General features: G+C 44.4%; 1 protein-coding gene across 1 annotated transcript in view; it reads left to right on the top strand.

Annotated features, from left to right (window-relative positions):
* Positions 1 to 14,659, top strand: part of CACNA1G (calcium voltage-gated channel subunit alpha1 G) — a 145,680-nt gene extending 131,021 nt beyond the window's left edge. Inside the window, 4 exon segments of the mRNA XM_029959986.1 lie at positions 323 to 457; positions 3,527 to 3,716; positions 6,264 to 6,433; positions 10,118 to 14,659. Coding sequence (XP_029815846.1) covers positions 323 to 457; positions 3,527 to 3,716; positions 6,264 to 6,433; positions 10,118 to 10,972 — 1,350 coding nt within the window. The 3' untranslated portion in view covers positions 10,973 to 14,659.
* The last annotated feature ends 4,786 nt before the right edge of the window (positions 14,660 to 19,445 follow it).

Raw genomic sequence — 19,445 nt, forward strand, 5'->3', positions numbered from 1 at the left:
AAGTAATGTGACTTTTGCTTCTTCATGTAGACAGGAGAACAGCAAAATACAATTCTAGCATTAGTGTACGGTTTTAAACCCCCTCCCAGATCATTGGTAAGCACTGAAGTATGAATGTCCCACTCCTTTTTTTCATTTCTGTATTATATTTCATTTCTTTAATGTTCTGTCCCTGGTAACAATGTGCATGATGTAGCTTCTCCCACCGCAGGGATATTGCTTTAGTGTCTAGAAATATTTAGATTATGATACTTCTTTTTTAATTTTCTTTTCCAAAAGATTTGTGTCCTGGTTTCTTATGTTTAATCATCTCTCCCTTTAGATCCCTCTAGCTGAGATGGAGGCTCTGTCTCTGACGTCAGATATTCTCTCTGAAAAGTCCTGGTCCTTAGCTCTGACGGATGACTCTTTTCCTGATGACATTAACACACACTTACTTAATGCTCTGGAAAGCAATGTACATACACTGGTCGCTGTATAGTCTGATGTTTACAGGGTTCGAAATACTGCTCCCACTTCTCTACACCTGCCTAATGGCATTTTCAGCTTAAGCCCTTTCCCAAATAGCACCAACCTTTTCCCCCTGAACAGGACGTTGTCCTTAATGCCATTAGGTCCTGGGTTTTATCACTCTTGTCCACAAACTTGGCTCCTTGCAAGGAACGAGTAGTTATTGCTATTTTTCCTTTGATGTCTTATGTATAAACAATGTGTTTTCTGCAAGTAAAATAAATAGTAAAAAAAAAAAAAAAATGCTTTGGAAAGCGTCAAGGTTGAAATTTCCTCCCCATCTGAAACAAATCAGTGGTGCTGCGTGAAGAGACACCCATGAGCTAATGACTCGTGTCCTCTGCTGAGGGGTCAGCTCCAACCCCTCGGTTTGTAATGGATTTTTGTCTTTATGAACACAGGCACCACAAGGCTTTTTTGCATGATTGGTACCAGACTGTTTATTTTACGAATATCAGATGGGGATCTCTCCGAGATGATGCTTGTTTTGGGAATTCTTTCTAGCAGCCACCCCGCTGGAAAAAAAAAATGTTCAGACTACTTTGTGTCTTTTTGACTGAAATAACCAGTATTTTGAACCCTGCCTTAACCATCTCCTCTCTGAAACATTAGACATTTTTAGATGTGTAGCAGTCAAGTGCTTTTTTTCTGCTGTACAATAGACATAACTCCTTTCCCAACATTTTTGGATCATTCTTGTTTCCTTTGTTGTTGTTCATGTACCTGCCTTTGGATGTTTGTGTTGTTCATAGATTTTCTGCCATACTAGTTGACTGCCATCCTAATTAGCACTTATTTGGGAAACATCTCTTAAACCGTGACAATATTTCCCATCATGCTTCATGGCATCATGTGCAAAAGATTTTGTAAACTACATTTAACTTCTTGTATGAGACTTTTCATTTCCAAATTAGTCTGGAGAGTTGGACAGAGGAGAAACCCTTCTAGTTTTGAATCAGATTAGACAGACCTGTTTGAGAGCGTTGCAAAGTCACAAGGGTGTAGCCAGGAGAGATGGTTTTTCTCCCCCCTCCAAAAAAAGCAAACCCAGCTTGAACAAAAGATTTTGTGAATTTGTGTCAATACCAATGAAGTGTTTGATCAAAACAGTTGCCCAAACTCCTGAAAAACTACAAACTTTCATTGAAATCTCTTCTAAATGCAGTATTTTTACACTTCATTTAGACGTGGCTTCAGTTGAAAAGTATCTCCAGATATTTTGTTTGACTCAAAATAGATTTGGATTGAGATTTTGTTTCTTTTTTCTTTTCTTTTTTTTTTTTTTTTGGTTCAAGGAAAAATTGGATTTGATTTTCAGTCAAGCCAAAACAACATGTTTTTCAAAACTACCAATGAACCAAAAAGTCATGTGCTCCCGCAGCTCTGTGAGCTGGACTGGGGAGACCGTTTTGCAGCCATTCCAAAATGCTTTTCGTGAAGTTCAGTCATGAGATTTCCCCCGAGATGATCCGAAAGTGGAAACGAGCCCAGTGTGGTATTGGATCCTGTCAATGAACCCAAGGGTTCATTAAGGGTTGGGTTTGGATGGGATCTCGAATACACGTTCTCGTGTTTGGATCCAAACGGGTTTGAGTTTGAGATCTCAGGTTTCAGGCCATCTTTTCTGCTTTAAGCTAAGCAGTGACAGCTCAATAACATAAACTGTTCAGCAGGAAGGCAGGGAGGGACAGAGAGGTTCCCAAACCCAAAGTCTCAGCTTTACCAGAACAGGTTTTGCTCTCCTTCCTTGAGCTGTATCAGGAGACTGCAGTCTCTCTTATCTAGGCTGTATCCAAGCTATATCCAAATCAGCAGGTTCCCAAGGACTGAAACAAATGCTGCATGACAGTGCAGATCCGTTTCCTTCATTAAATTTACAACTGTGGTCTTCCTTTTTTTTTTTTTTTTTGCCTTTTCTTCTTTTTTTCCTCATTCTTTTTCCTTTTTTGTAAATTCCTTTTAATCTCATCATGTTTCTTGTGCAAACGAAATGCCATAGTGAAATTTTCCTTTTGTGACTGAAGGATAAAATTGGGACGAAAAAAAATCTCAGTGCTGATTTCAGAAAACCTGTAATGCACTGAGTGAAGGGAAAATTTTTCAGAAAATATGATTTAAAGTTTTTCAAAAATGATCAGCAAAATACTGTATCAGCCTACAGTGGGACAACCTTATTCCTGTGTTTTTCAAGTGAGACCTTTTAAAGATAAGATAATTCTTTCATTAGAAGTACATGGGGAAGATGACTCTGCTTCCGTTTTTGCTAATATTGTCCAACACAATAACACTCAAGAACATTTCTGGGATGGAGATATTTTCTTATGAAATGAGACCTGAATCCATTCAATATTGCCTCTGGGGCTGCCCATTCCAAGAGACACTTTGGCTATAAAAACTCCACAGTCAACATATATACAATAACCCTCGCTTGCATTAGATCCCTTCTAATTAGAGAATGACTTTCACCCTGAAGCAGTAGTTTTAGATATCCCTTTCAATAAAATGGGGTTAGTTATTCATTTTGTGAGAAGAAAAACCAATAAAATTGTGCTGGGAGCCAGAATAGAGAATATTTTTTGTAAACTAGTTTTTGTATTTGGGTTTTATTTGTTTGTTTTCCTTTCTTTTATTGTTAGAAGAGGAAACTACTCACCTTTGCAAAAGTCTGCCTTGCTGATGAGGGCACCTAGGGAGCAGAGGATCAAAGTTATGCCAAGCATGTGACCGTTGCTGGCCTTGAGGCATGATGCCTTCTTTGCATATCCCTGAAATAGTCATGGTTTATCCCTACAGTGTTGCTTCCTCTGTTTCTGTGGTTCATTGTGTGACAGTTCAATGACAACTCCCAAGGAGGGGGATAGCCCTGGTAGATCCATTCGTGCAACCTGTGCATCCCGACGATGTGCATGCCCATCGTGCCATACTGATTGCAGTGGCTGTCGCTAGCGTTTCTGGGCACTTCTCCTCTTTCCCACCCCGTCCCGTCCTCCTTCCTCACTGTTTTTCCTCCCCTCAGGCTGACCTCCGCTCCAGAGACGACACACTGACCCTGTCTCCCAGCAAGGACTTGCTGAGCGTGAGAAAGCCTTCGGTGGGACGCACCCACTCCCTGCCAAACGACAGCTACATGTTCCAGCCGCCCTATTCCAGCCCCTGCCCTACCTCCCTGGGCGAGAGGAAGCCAGCACATCACAAGTCCCAGTCAGGTACACATCTGTCAGCTGGGCCAGAGCAGGATTTTCCAATATAGCAAGAGTTGGGATTTTCCAAGCTCTTCAGTAGGAGGTAGCAAGTTGCCATTGGTTTCCAGGGAGGTGTTGGTGTCCAGACCTGGTGTCCTTCCTGGCTTTGAAAAGACCCTCCACAACTTGCAAAGACCCTCCACAACTTACAATTTACAGGGTCCAAGCTATATTAAAGATAACTCCTTTCCTCAGAACTTTCTGGCAATGTGACAGTGGCCCAGCTCAATGCTGGTTGTCCCCCTCCCTGATTCCCTAAGGTTACAGTCCCTGCAGCCTGGGCTCCATCTGCCCCACCTGAGCAATCTATGGCCCCAGAGCAGAAATCCCAGCAGAAAAATTATTTCCTCCAGTCTGTTTTTTTTGCAGCAGTACCTGTTCTGGCAGGTCTTGGAAGCTCTATCTAGGAACATCTGTGAAAGATGGAAAAATGGTGCCTCCAAATGCCTGTAAAATGAACATAAATGTACTGAATTGGAGAGATCTGGAAGTGAGATGAATGGAAAAATGAGAGAGTGCAGAATTGTTCTTCCCAGTGTGCATGGCTGGGATATACATCTTAGAGCTAAATTCAGAGATATTCTTAGGTACAGCATGTTGCAGGTACAGAGGGCTCTCTCTTCCTGCACCTCTGTACCTGTACTTGCAGCTGCCTCCCAGAGCTTATCACTGTGCCCCCATTTACTCTGTCTGCCAGGGGTTACCTGCAGCTGGTAAGGGAATGGAACCACCTTTAATTTGTCTGTACATGCCATCATTTTAGACATTTGTCACAGATAAGACAGAGAAGTTTTTACAAGCATTGTCATTTGAAAGCCTCTAAGCAGAACGTAATTTCAGCACTGTTCAGAATGGTAGGAGATTTGAACAGATTAGAAATAAGATGTTGAAATTTGCATAGTAATAAGAATTTGGATGAATAGCGACTGTTGAACGGCAGCAAAAAAAAAAATGTGGGCACGAGGGAGGAAGATGAATCTGGAGTTGTGAGAAATCTCTGCCACAATACACAATTTTCAAGGTCAAGAACTGTGCTTTGAAGCACCTGTTTGCACATAATGCAAACGGTGCATCTGAAATCCTGGTCAAATCCCACTGAAATCAATAGCAAATCTCCCTTTACCTTCAGCTGAGCCAGAATTTATGGTTCTCTGTAACAGTCAAGAAATTCCTGACCATACAAAAGAATCCTGTTTGCTACAGAGGGAGTTTCCAGTGCTTCATTTTTGACCCTTAATTGGGAGGTATTTGTCCTGTCTTGAACAAGAACAACATCAACTCAAACAGAAAGTGGGTAATTTCCAAGTCCCTTCTTTTTCAAGATTTCACTTCCCAGTTCCAACTTGGAAAACTGGCCCCATCTGACAGCCCTGGCTGGGCAGGGCAGGCATTGCACCCTTGTAAATCCACAGGAAAAACTGTTCCACTGAGATGCAGGATTTTGGAAAGGTAAAGCTGATGTCTTATAACCACATTAAGCAATTAAACCTTCTGTGTTTTTCTCCTTCTGGTGAAATTCCAATTGTCTTAAGCGGGCCAAAGTGCTGGGAGGTGGGTAAGGTGCCCAAATTTTGACGTATGCATCACTGTCCTGTTCTGCCTACAATGTCACTTCTTTTCAGGGTGGGGAAAGTCACCCCCACCTGTTTACAGTTTGTAATATTATAAAGTGCTGTGAAGATAGCAAAAGGTGCCAGGCGCCTCTAATAAATCACCACAACTAAGCCATAATATTTCAAGCTGAGAAGGTTTTGTTGTCAGAAACACTGGCACTTGCAGGAGGTATTTGTTTGAATACTCCTTCGTAATGGGGCTGTTGTTCTGGGAAAGATTCCAGGACAAATGAGATTCTCTGGGATGCAGTCCAGGTTAAATGAATTGTTTTGAAAAATGTTGAGCCTGTGTGTGGGGGGAGCACGCAGAGTTTCAAACCTTTTAGAAGAAGTAGCCAGCAACCACAAAGGGTCAAGAAGAGGCTGGAGAGTATGTGTTTCCTTCTCCTGGGAGGCTTTGTAAAACCAGCCTTGAAAGCTGCCAGGTGCCGTTCCCTTTCACTCCATTTCCAGTGTGCCTGCTGGTTTGGCAATCCCAGCAGTTGGTCTCTGGGTAGGATCAGGCACAGAGACACCTCCTACAGCCTTTCAAAGTCAGATACTTGCGGTGCTCAGAGGTGAAGCTGCCTGCAAAGTTGTTGGCCCTAAAGCAGGGATGTAGGAATTGCCAGTTCAGATGAACTTCTAGTTCCTAATCTTCTGTTCTTAACAGGAGCTAGTCCCAGTTGTATCGGGGGGAAATGCCAAGAAAAATGAAATAATAGACAATTCTGGAGTAATTTATTGATAGGCGGGAGTTTTTTCCCAGTCGTGGAGAGCCAGCTGCTGAATTCAGTGGTTTTGCTGTGCCTTTCTGATCCAAGGTGCAACAGAGCAGTTTTCTCAGGGAGGTCACTGAGGCTGAGACACGGCCCCCAGATGAACATGTCCCATTTCTGTCTCTTCTCCCCCTCGCAAGGTTCAAAGGCATCGGTGCAGTCGCAGCCGGCGGACACGAGCTCCCTCCTGCAGATTCCAAAAGACCATTTTCACCACATAAGAGCTCATGGCCATTTGGTGGGGGAGAGCAAGCCCCAGGTTTCCCAGCAGGTGCACTCTCCTTCTGCTGAAAGGCTGCTCCGCAGGCAGGTAAGCAGACTCTTGATCATGAACCTGCTGAGGTTTCGTATTTGGTGCATTTCCCTGTTAGCCGTGCTTTAAATTGAGGGAGGGATTCACAGAGAAACCTCGGGAGAACTGTAATTCTCCTACAGAAATAACAAAAAGGTTGATGGATTTTGATCTGAAAGCCGTCCAGGAGTCTCCAAAGAATGTGCGTGATGAGTATCATCTCCTTTGGCAACATGCCTAAATGTTCTCCACATTGTTAGCACTTTATTTTTTTCCAATCCTCTTCATAAATGCAGCCAAATGCTCCCCAGGGGCTCGTTGGGGTTGAGGAACTAATTCTTAACTGCTGTGATTTTTTTCGGTGCTTGAAAGGACACAGGGACTGCAGGCTCCATCCCAGGCCACCCTCCCTCTCACTCCTCTGGTTTCTCAAGGAGGGAGAAGTGTTTAATGGAAGCTGGTTATCTCATAGGCAAAACCATCATGGAAAGCATACTGGCTTTACAGTGAGAATTGAAAATTAAAATATTTTTCCATCCACTGTGAGCTTTTGAAAAGTTTGAGTATATGCAAAACAGAACACATTTTATTTTGCAACTGGTTTTATCTCTGGTTTTTGCCTGGAATTGATTTAAATCCTGATTCAATCAAAGATCTAAGAGATCTAATCAAAGATTCCAGTCTGGTTGATTGGAAGCATACGTTTAAATTTATCTTTTTTTAGTAAAATACTTAAACTTGTGCTTCACTCTCACATTTTTAAGCATATTTCATTGATTGTGCAGCTGGACCAGGACCAGAAGCACATCTGATTCAAAAACTCTGCTTTCTTCAGTAGTTTCATGCCTGATTTTACATACACAAAGTGGATCGGTTCTATTTTTTCAAAAGCAATTTCTTTCCTGCATGAAAATAGTCCCATTTCTTTCATCTTTTAATCAACATTGACAAATTAGACAGTTGATTCATTAAGCTCTAAAAATGAATGTGAAGTACCAAGGTTAACAATTACATTAGTCTGTAATACTAAATTGACATAAGAAATTCCTTGCATGTATTCATTTGCACAGGGCTGGCCAGCTACCCCAATCACCACTAATGGGGATACTAATTGATGTCATGATTCCAGTTCATAACCACTCTCTCTTGCTTTCTAATGAATAACAGACCCATCCTTTTGAACTGATCTGGCCAGAATAAATTACCATGTTGACCATCTTCTCCAGTTCAATTTTGTTCATATCTTTGACGGCTTCTTTTTCTAAAGCTTTTCATATGTTTAAGTTAATTTATTGTCTTCCCCCCTCTCCCTGCTCATGCAGTGACATGAGCACGGTCTTGGAGTGACAGTTCAGAGAGCAGAAAGCTTTGGGACAGTGAGCAGATGCCATCCACGGGCAGACCCATGAGGACTTGCCTTGGGTTACTCCTGAGCAGCAAGGAGCAACCAGTGTGGCTAATGGGAGCAGTAAGGCTGTTCCTGGTGATATTGCTTTTACTGTTAATTGCAATCTAGATGGCCAGCCACTGGGAAACTTAGTCCTTAAAGAGGCAAAATTCCCTTTACAACCCCAGCTCTTCTGCTTGCTCAGTTGCTCTCTGCTTGGCTCCTTTTTTATTGCCACCACTAATTTCTCACCAGCACATCAAATAGCCCAAACTGGCAAAGCATTTTAGTTTGCAGTACCCATTTTTCCTTATTGTTACATATACTGCATGCAATTCTGATTTGTTTTCTTTTCTTTCTTTTCCTTCTTTGCCTTCCCCCCTCGTGCCCTCTCGTCTCCTAAATCTCTAATAGATAAATCTTGTCCACCACATACCTGGTCCGTGCACTTTCCCTGAGCATTAAAACCTGTGTGTTTAACCTCCCTTTCCCTCCAGAGTGCTGGAGAGCGAGCACAGCCCCCACAGTAACGTCCAGTTTAGACTCCGGAGTGTTTGACAATTAGCGATGCACTCGCAGATGAAGATGAGTGGATCGGATGCTTTGAGAGAACATTCCTGCTGAGGATTATGCTCCTTGGCAGTGCATTGCACTAAAGCTTTTCTCCAGAGGAATTCTACCTGAAGTTAAACCTATATTGATTTTGTAGTTCCAGGACTGTGTATCCAAGGTGTAGCCCACGCCAAGCTGTGGCTACTACAGGTGTACACCCCACTGGGATGGCAGAGGGTCCTTTTATTTTCAAACAAACCAGTAAAACATTTGTACAAACAGTTACTGCTAACAACAACCACAGATGCCTGTATCATAGGCAAAGAAAGAGCTGGTGGTGACTAATACTGTCGTGGTGTGCAACACAGGTTGGTGTGCAAGCAAAAGTAATGATAATAATTACTTTTTGCTTCTGTATTCAACTTTTGTGTGGTCTGTGTCTGTTCTCAGGATATGAACGTGATTTCTTCTCCCAAACACTCACTAAAGCTACTGGTGCTGAGGAGACCAGAATAACTTCACTTTGACTGATTAGTTGCCAGTATTACGCTGTGAAATTTTAACTAGGGTTCACCAACATTGGACAAAACTGTTTGCCATATTAAATATTCTCTCAGCTCTCCCCGTTGACAAAGGGGATGTGCAGATGCAGCAATAGACTCTGGTGTTTCTGTGCACACATGAACACACTGCAGCTGACAAGAGCTTTGCTGAATAGAGATCATTTGGCTCAAACGATCCTTGCGGGACAATTTTTATATAAATTCTATGATCATTTTGGGGTGATTTGTCACAAAAGTATTCCTTAGTCTGAGGAATTTCATCTACTTACAGTTTTTCTAAAGAACTGAGACCAGCTGTATGCATTTCCTCCAGATTTCTGTGTGAAGTTTTTAATCTTTAAGATCATTTAAGAGTCTTCTCAAACCGAGACTCTGCCTTTAAGGGCCAGTTAATGTGTCTGATTTATAAAGCCTTTTGACAAGGAACGCAGTGCAGTGAAAAGACAAAGCCTTCAAAACATGCCCAAGGTTCTCTCTGCCAGCAGGCACTGATTCTGCGAATGGCTCCAGACAGCCAAGGCAAAATGTGCCTTAGGAAGCCTGAACTTAAACATCAGAATAAGTTGAAATATTTGCAGATTATTATTAGTCCAGCTTTGGACTCCAGCTTTTCCTGCTCCTGCCATAAGATGGTGCAGAGTCGTGGCTCCAGCAGGGACCAAAGCCAGGGACAGGCTGTCACCCTGATGGTGGCACAGGGTGTGGTTGCTCTGGTGTGCTGGCTCTGGGGATCCTGTTCTGTGCCCACAGCATCACCTGAGCTAGAGAAGAGAATACACACAGGCTCACTTGCACATCTTCCCTCTCCTCCTCGCATCTGGGCTGCTAAAATTATCAAGGGCTTTGCTGTAGAACTTCATCCCTTTCATAACAAGAACATGTGTGAGTTTGGGTGGGGGCATTCTGGTTTTGCAGCCCTCCATCCATAGAGGAGAAAGCTCAAGGTCAACCGTTTTCAAAGAGTGAAGGGCCAGATTCTGCTGTCACTTACACAGGGACAAACCCGCAGATCTCTGAAGATGGGAGTTGGTAGAACCCACAACACAGGTCTTTGTAGGAGTCGGTGGGTCTGTGCTGAGGTATCTCAGCAGAGCTGAGTGCCCTGTAAATGCTGTGTCATGCCTGTACTAACCTTTGTTTGGTCTGTCTCTCTCATCTGGCAACTCCTCTCCTCCCCAATCCCTCTGCGCTCCGACACAGATGGCTATAAGGAACGACTCTCTGGATAGCAAGGAGAATCTCCACACTGAGGTGAGTGAACTGTCTGACCCAAATGTCCCTGCTGTGCCCAAGGAGGAGTCACCAGTGGCTCTGACGCCCTCAGAAGCGAATGAGTTGGCTGCATGGAGTCGGGTGAGCGTTCACACGCAGCAGCATTCCCACAATCAGTATAATATTTCAAAGCAGGCACCAGCATCCTGTGCTTGTGCAGACTCGTATCAGGAGACCCCTGGAGATTCAATGGACCAAGAAGTATCTGAAATAAACAGCTCCTCAGAGCCTTTCACTTCAGAAACTTGTACAGCCTCGAGTGCCTGTTCAGAGGGTCAGCCTCTCACTCCTAAGAGGAACGTAGGCAATACTGGCAGCGTGACACTGAAGGACCTGAAGAAATACCACAGTGTAGACACCCAAGGTCTTCTAAAAAAACCGCCCTCTTGGTTAGATGATCAAAGGAGACATTCAATAGAAATTTGTTCCATGGAAAACAGCCCTCAGCACCATTCCACGTCCAGCTCCTCTGGCTTCATAAGTCAGGTGGTCAGTGAAATGGAAGGCTTGCAAGGAACGCGGCAGAAGAAAAAACTGAGCCCTCCCTGTATATCCATAGATCCACCCGATGGGCAGAGTTTGGTACCCAGAGGACCTCACAGCATCTCACCTGCCAGTGGAGACGTTTGCTTGAGGCGGCGTGCTCCATCCTGTGAGTCCAAGGATTCGATGGATATAGGGGATTCGCTGCTTCCAGACAGTATGTCAACATCTCCTACCCCAAAGAAAGACTTGTTGACACTTCCTAGCTTTTCCTTTGATCAAACGGAAATGGACCCCTGAGTTACTTTTCTGTTGGTGCCAAATGTTTTCTTCCTTTCATGTAATAGAAAAAAGAAAAAAAAATTAAAAAACTCTGTACTCCAAAATGGCACTGGGTAAAAAATTTCCAAAGAAAGATTAAAGAACCAGCTGGTTAAAAGAGGGGTTAACCTATATCACGCTTACTTAAGCATATGTTCTGCTTAGGTAAAAGCAATACAATGTGCAGAATCTATATGTATATTATATTTTATTAAATTAATTGAATCTAGTATTGCGGGATGTAGTACATTTTGTGACTAAAGACATTTAATTTTCTTCTATTTTATGTATCTCAGAATATTTCTGAGATAAAGTTGGTTTTTATGAATATTTTAACCTAAAAAATATATATATTTAATCCCTTCTCTTTTTTTTTTGTTTTGTTTTATTTGGGTTTCATTTTGTTTTGCAAAGCACAAAATGTAGCCAATTAGTGCATTACAGAGGAAATGTATCCCACAGTCAGCAGTAAAAAAGGATTATTTAATGTAATTTATTTTTCCCCTTGGACTTCAATGATATTCTGGGAAAAAAAGATTGTTTGGGTAGTATAGAAATGAAGTGGCAATTTTTTAACGAAATATTCCAACCTTGCATAAAATTGACATTCAGAGTGAAAGCAAATGCTCAGACCCAGGAAGGTACAACATGCTGATAGGTGTCTGAGGATGGTGAAGGGCAGAACCATTTAACAGTACATGATGCTGAATTATGAGAGGATGTTATGGATCATCCACTGGCAACTCACAAAATCATGTCAATGGTTCATTTTCATACGTGCCTAGGAAACAGGCAACAAAAGCCTGTGGTCACTTCCAGGGTGTTTTTCCAGTGTCTCCAAGATGGACTGTTTATTTTGCTGAGTTTTACACCTCTGTTTGCAGTGGAGCTCCTCCTCTCTGCACCGTGTGGAAAGGAGTGAGGCCAAGTTTAGGACTTGCAGTGGGTGTACTCGGTGCAGACATGGCATAGCAGCAGGCTTAAGCACATGTTTAAAGTTGAGCTCTTGCCTAAAATGCCTTGAGGTTGACCGTGTTTAAGCAATTCTTTAAAATTAAAATCGTGTGCTTATGTTCTATAGAGTCAAGGCCTACTGCAAGTTTTTATAAAGATTACCTAGAAGAAAGTCTGCAGGTACTGAAAGGGCTGCTGATTTTCAGTAAAATAGCCAGGTATTCTGCTATCCCTGCTAGAGCTAATTTACATGACCCTGACTGTAATTTTATTTCCAAACTATCAAAAGCCTTAAGCAGCAACATCATGATACAGAGTAGATAAAACCAGAATTCATGTCCTTACTTTATAACATGTCCTTGTCAATCATCTCAGTTATTACCTGTTTACTCCTGTGCTAATACCCTCTGCAAAAACCACTCTGTAAAACTGGACAGCACAGCCTGAAACCCACGAGAGGTTGGCCCCGTTCGACACTTCCCCCTCCTCACAGGAGTGATGCAAACCAGACATTAACTCCACTCAACTTCCATGAAATCACATTAAGATGTAGGCTAAATTAGACTGTAGGCACGCTTTGAAGTGTGCCAATAGTAACAGGTTTGAAACTGCACCCGTGGATGAGGCTTTGCTGGATCGTGTCTCTGAACCAGCACAGGCAAGAGGAGGATTTGTGCTAATTCTGTCAGTCGGGAGTTTGTAACTTTCTTTGAGAACTACTGATCTTTTCAAATCACTACAACATGTTGATGTACAGCCCTTTATCCATTCAGAGATTAAACTGTCTCCACCACGTGTATCTGCATGAGCTTCAAGTGTACACACAAGGAGAAGATGCTGTTTCTACCCAACAGCCTATGTGAGGTCCTAAGCCCCCTTTATTTTCACTTGAGGACGTTTACTCTGTAAACAATCCCTATTGATTTACATGTCTTGGAGAAATGTAAGGGCTTTCAGCAGGAAGTCAGGCAATCAGTGTATTTGAAGTGGAAGGATTAACATTCTGTACTATTTGCTGCAGTTAGATTAATTCTTGGCTGGGACATTTTTCCCCTCTTCAACACGGGCCCTTACAGGGGCCGCTCTCTTTGATATGCCAGCCCAAATTCAGAGTTAAGCCCGTCTGAAGCAATGATTTCAAACAAACCTTTCATCAGTTCTTCCCCCAGATCATATTTAGGGAAATAATAAAATTACAGTGTATTAAGCCTGAGAAATATTCCTAATCCCTTTTCGGGTTTACGCTCATAATGAGCCGTAGCTTTTCCTTTCACATGTGCTAAATAATTTGGGAAACCAGCTAGGCCACTGAAATTGCCAACCCTGGTTCCTTCCTGATTAGGATTGTGTTCATATAGTTGGAATGATACTACTCTACAGATCCTTCCTTACAAAAAATCCACTGAACATTTTAGCGTGAAATCGTGGCACAAAACAGTGATGTGATGTTAATCCAAATGCTCAACTCCAAATGTAACAGAAAGCCTAAAGGCTCTTCTATTTTCAATACTTGGGGTTTTGCCCATTGACAAGGTTTGTGGAAGTAACAAGAAGTTTACATCATACGTGAATATTCAGTAAAGACTAGCCAATAAAAGATACTCTATGGTGATGCATTCAGGAAAAGAAATCCATGTAAAATAGATTGTTTTCTAAACCAGATAAGTTTTTTCTAGATGCCCTTTTGAAAGACAAATACAAATGTACTGCAGCGTGTGCAATAATCTTAAAATAATTTTAAATACCTTTGGGGGGGTTTTATAGAATTTGACTTTTTTAAACAAAATGTACAAAATCCACAGGAATTCTGTAGAATGGTTATGTTGATAGAATTTTTTATATTTTTGTAGAAATCTATAGAGAAATTGTTAAAAGTCTGCGTAGCATCTTGGCAACAGAAGCAGCTCTTATCTACAAGTTTCTTTTCATAACCTGGAGCCAGACCTACTGTATTACGACATGTAGAGCCTAGTTTTAGAGCCTGCATCCAGGTCGTGTTCAGAAGTAAGCAGCTAAGCTCAAGTTCTACGATATTGCAGTGCTATTACTGTTTGAGAACTGTACCCACACAAAACACCCACCCCCAAAACCCAGCCCCTATCGATGGTGAAGTAGTCGCATGGCTATCCAGCTCATTCAAGCACACCAGCACTTTACTACTGTGGATTTACTGTATACAGGTAGGAGGAGAATATTTTGCTATTGCCAGTCTGACACACGGGGAGAAAGAGATGGCAGACATGTCTGGGAAAACGTAAATTCCATTCTTGCAGCCCCTCGTGCATAGAACTGATTTTTCATAACTTGGTTACAGGCTGTTTGTACTGTAGATATTTTGGAGGAGGGCAAAGAAAACACTGTTTTTGACTTCTGTGGATTGCACTCAGCACCAGGTGTGTTCAAGGAGGAAAAAAAAAAAACAAACAACAAAAAATAAAAAGAAAACAAAAGTGTTACCATTGTAAATTAGGCTATGCCCCAGTCTCCCCTTTTCTGCCCCTTTGGCTATAATAACCCATGTACACTATTACACGAGGTAACTAGAGTAGGCACAGTACCATTGCAATGTCCGTAACAACCTAGTATATATGATAGAACTTTGTATTTAATAGTTAATATATTGTTATACTGTATCAGGTATATAGGCCAAAACAAGGTCTTTTGGTCAGGGCAACAAAAGGTGGTATTCATGGGGGAAAATTGGGTTAAAATGTTCCTTTTTAAAAAAAAAAAAAAGAAGAAGAAAAAAAGAAAAAAAAAAGACAAAAAATGAGTGTAAATCTTTACAAATGACAAAAACAAATGTGTCCTATTAAAAGCTTTTGAAAAGAAAAACAACCATGCATTTTCCCTTTTTTTCTTTTATTGCTGCTGATGATAATCTGTATCATTCTGAGTGGTCAAGTCTTTGGTCATGTTTTAATTGAGAACAGTTGGGGTAGGTATCGGGTAGCAGCAGCGGCCGGGAGGTTGAAAGGAAGATTGTGAAACGTTGGGTTTTTGTGAAGCAATTCAGTCTGACACTGAGAGTGAATCTGGCCCCGCAGTGCATCGCCCAGGGTGTGCTGTGGGACCTGGGAGACCATGGGCTGTGCTCCTGTGGGTTGCACTGCACTGGCAGGGAACAGCTCAGGAAGATGCTTAGGGATGTTGGGACTGCAACGGGGAGAGCTGCAGCCAGGGGGGAGGGGGAAAGGCAGGAGAAGGGGCAGGTTTGATCTGTCCATGAAAATGTGTTGCTGTGAAGAGGAAGATGCTGGGCTTTTCCAAGCATTCACAACTTTGGGATTTCCAGCCTAAAGTCCAGCAGACTCTCCCCCGTGACTCCTGCAGTCATTTAATTCCTTGTAAAGCAGGAGTTGGTGGGGATGGCTCTGCCCTGGGAGCTGAAGGGCAGCAGAGGCTCAGAGCCCAGGTGCTGCTGCTTTTCATGGAATCACAGAATGGTTTGGGTTGGGAGGGACCTTAAAGACCTTCTCGTTCCAACCCCTTGCTGTGGGCAGGGACACCTTTCAGGTTGCTCAGAGCCCCATCCAGGGCAGTCTGGATGGGACATCCACAGCTTCTCTGTGCAACCTGTGCCAAGGCCTCATCACCCTCACACAGAGAAATTTCTCCCTGCTACCTAACCTAAATCTACCCTCCTTCTGTTCAAAACCATTCTCCCTTGAGCTGTCACTACATGCCCTTGTTAAAAGGCTCTTCAGGGGTCTTTAGGGAATGAATTATGTAGCTCCTAACATGAAATCTCCTCTCCCCTGGGAAGCAGCCACTGGAGGGAGGAACCAGGCACTGGGCACTCTGCACCTCTACTCCTCTATGGCTGGAATGACCCAATTGCTCTGCAACATGAGGGACCCTAAATTGATACCCAGTGCAATTATGTTGTCTAGAGGGTGCTTTGATAAAGTCATCTCTCAGAAGAAAGGAGCAGGAAGGATATTAGTCCTTAAACAGAGAGCAAATCCCCGCAGAGCAGGACTCCAGGTGAGCTCTGTGAGTGTCTGTGTTGTCCAGGCTGCAGGGCCAACCCCACCAGGCTGGAACCACTGAAATGCCTTCCCACCCCTCTGAGGCTGGAGGATCCCCAGGGTATTAAGATCAGCCAGGCTGAGCCAAGGAAGCAGAGCAGCTCACAGGCTCCAGCACTTCACACTTCTCTGCTCACAGGTGAGTTCAGTTCCTCATAGGCCTCACAGCAAATCATTTCCAACAGTGAATTTCAGAGAATTTTGGGAGAGGGCTTTTTTTCCTGCTCTGTTTTGTGAATGTTCCTGTATGAAGCTCTCCTGCTGAGTTTTGATGTGGTTTTTTGAAGGCTCCAACCCAGGTTGCCTGCTTGTGGATGCGTTTTCAACTTCCCAAACTCAGGCGTGGCACTCAGTTACTCTGTTTCGTAAGTAATTGGGATGCTGCATGGAACCAGGCTGTTTTCTGTATAATGGTACCTGTGTCTAGGGAAGCAGCACTTTAAATTTAATTTGTTTCTGGCTTAGTTGAGACAGTTAGATGAACATAGCTAACTGTCCTGCTTTAGGAGAACAGTGTCCCATTGGAAAAGCTCTGCTAAACACTGTAAGATGGGAAACAGAAAAGGCCTATTTGTGCCTTCTGTATTTCAGGTGTTCCAGAGGTACAGACTGTGACATAGCAACATGTCTTAGATATGATCTATACCAGAATCCCCAAAAATAAGGCAGGAAGAAGCAATTTAAACGCACGTGCCTGGCTCTCTTTACGGCCACCAGCACCGTGTAAGGGACCCACTGTGACCAGCTGACAGGAGTGAGGATCCCGCAGATTAAAGGGTTGAGGCCAGGGAAGCTTTGGAGGGTCCGTGACCAACACCCCGGGGGTGGAGGGGGTCCGTGGGCAGCCGCGTCCCGCGGCCTCGGCGGCGGCGCCGGGAGCGCCCCGAGCGCGGCGTTCTGCTTCCACCTAGTGGGCGTGGGGCGAGGGGGTCTGGCGGGCTGCCCCCCGTTACCGGGGGCTGTGACCCCCCGGTACCGGGGAGATGGGTCAGCAGGACCCCGCGGTGCGCTGTGTTCCCTGCCCGATGCTGCAGAAACAGTGCAGGATTGGCGGGGGGCAGGGAGGGCAGTGCCTGTGTTTAGGATAACAGAGCCGTTTAGGTTGGAAAAGCCCTCTAACATCACCGTGACACTGCCACAGCCACCACTGAACCATGTACCCAAGTGCCACATCTGCGTGTGTCTCATATATTTGCAGGGATGGTGACTCCACCTCTTCTCCCAGGCAACCAGTGACAGGACGAGAGGACATGGACATAAGCTGCACCAGGGGAGGTTTAGGTTGAGCATTAGGAAGAATTTCTTCACAGAAAGGGTGAAGCCCACAGAATGGGCTGCCCAGAGAGATGGTGGGGTCCCTGTCCCTGGAGATGTTCAAGGAAAGCCTGGACATGGCACTCAGTGCCCTGGTCTATTGACAAGGTGGTGGTGGGTCGTAGGTTGGATTCAATGATCTCAGAGGTCTTTTCCAACCTAACTGATTCTGTAATTCCACCGCTTCCCTGGGCAGCCTGTTCCAATGCCCGACGACCCTTTCAGTGAAGATGTTTTACCTAATCTCCAATTTAAACCTCCTTGGCACAACTTGAGGCCATTTCCTCTCATCCTATTGCTTGTTACCGGGGAGAAGAGACCAACCCTCACCTGGCTCCAACCTCCTTTCAGGTAGTTGGAGAGAGTGACAAAGTCCCCCCTGAGCCTCCTTTTTCTCCAGGCTCCCCCTGTGGTTCCTCATCAGACTTGTCTCTAGACCCTTCCCCAGCTCTGCTGTCCTTCTCTGGACACCCTCCAGCACCTCGTTCTCTTTGTTGCAGTAAGGGGCACAAAACTGAACCCAGGATTCGAGGTGCTGCCTCATCAGTGCTCAGTACAGGGAGGCAGTCATTGACCTCATCCTTCTGGCCACACTATTGCTGGTACGAGCCAGGATGCCTTTGGCCTTCTTGGCTAAATAATTTCTACTTCAGTGGGGATTTTCAGCCACTGAATTTATAGAAATTGCTTCTAAGGAAGGAAAGAGGAAGGATTTCTCCCAGATCCAGTCTTACTGTGGCAGAGCCACCGTGTGCTCGGTGCTGTGGGAGCTGCTCAAAGCCAGCCCACCCCTCACACCCACTGTCAGTGCTGCTCCCTGGCTTTGGGATTGGTGCCTGTGCAAAACCCAGGGAGACAATGATCCATCCAGGGACAGCCTGGGAGGCACCTGAGAGGTGTCTTTGTCCCTGCACATCCTAGTGCCTCCTTTCAAACACACGTACAGCACAGCCCCTCTGTGCCGTCCCGTGCGGGCTGTGCCATCACAGCAGCTCTGACACATCCACGGTCTGTGAGCTCGGCCCAGCGTGGGAGGAGGAGGAGGATCGAGCCAGCCTTGTGCCATCTTACACGGCTTGTGGGGAGGTGCAGAGGTTGGGTGTTCACTGTGCGCCTGTCACTAGATGGCATTGCCATGAAGTGGTTCAGCTGGGAGATTTGTGAGCATGAGCTCAGGCTGCACCCGGAGTCCCCAAAACCTGCTGTTCCTTTTTGCTTTGGCGTGGTCACCAGTGAAAGCCTCGCTGGCATTTTCACGTTTGAGGGCGATTGGACCTTAAGTTGATTTTTACTTGTTGAATTCAGTACTTCAGATATGTTTACAACACACTATTACAATCCTGCAGCATCCTCTGGCATTTTCTGTTATTGTTTGAGTCCCTGGATGCTATAATTGGCAAGCTTTCAGAGCTCCTGAATAGATCATCTTTCCATATCTATTTAATACTCTAAATAATGCAGCCAAAGACCCCTGCAGCTCCAGCTGGGAAATGGAAAGGATGGTTAAACCACTTAATTACTTACTGTGCTAACAGTTATTTTATGGAAACCGAAAGCAGAATCCAGCTGTTTTGGGGGAAATCAGGAAGAAGTTAATATTGTCATCATTCTGCAACAAAAATACATTGAAGTGGACAGCACATGCTGTGCTGACACCTGCAAAGGAGGCACAGAACTGCTCTGCCACATGCCACCAGCTCAGAGCGGCCAAGGGTGACAAGTCCATGTTTGTTCAAATAAAGCAGCATCTGGTGTTTGGATTCCTTCAGCCACTCAGCCCATTTTGTGGTGAAATCCTGAGCAGCTTCAGCCCATTAAAAGCAGGAGGGGTTTGTGGGGTGGACAGGTTGGCAGGGGCAGAGGATAAGCCATGACAATTGTGTCAGGGGCTGAACTGGGATAGTTTGAGTCTTAGCTCCAGAAGGCCTAAGTGCCACGTGCTGCTTGGCTGAGGCTGTTTGTCCATCACTCTGAGCTCCTTCTGCAACCAAGTCACCCACAAGCTGGGGTGTTACACCTGCCATGGCCTCTGCCAACTTCTGCAGGCACCTGAGAGCGTGTTTGTGGAATTTTCTAGCAGGTGAGAGAGAGACGCCCAGTGCATTAAGAGTTTGGCTGCTCAGGGCTGGAGCAGCTCCAGGATCACTTTGGGG

This window comes from Manacus vitellinus, unplaced genomic scaffold (genome assembly GCF_001715985.3).
Source record: "Manacus vitellinus isolate BGI_N305 unplaced genomic scaffold, ASM171598v3 scaffold_24_pilon, whole genome shotgun sequence".
Taxonomy (NCBI): domain Eukaryota; kingdom Metazoa; phylum Chordata; class Aves; order Passeriformes; family Pipridae; genus Manacus; species Manacus vitellinus.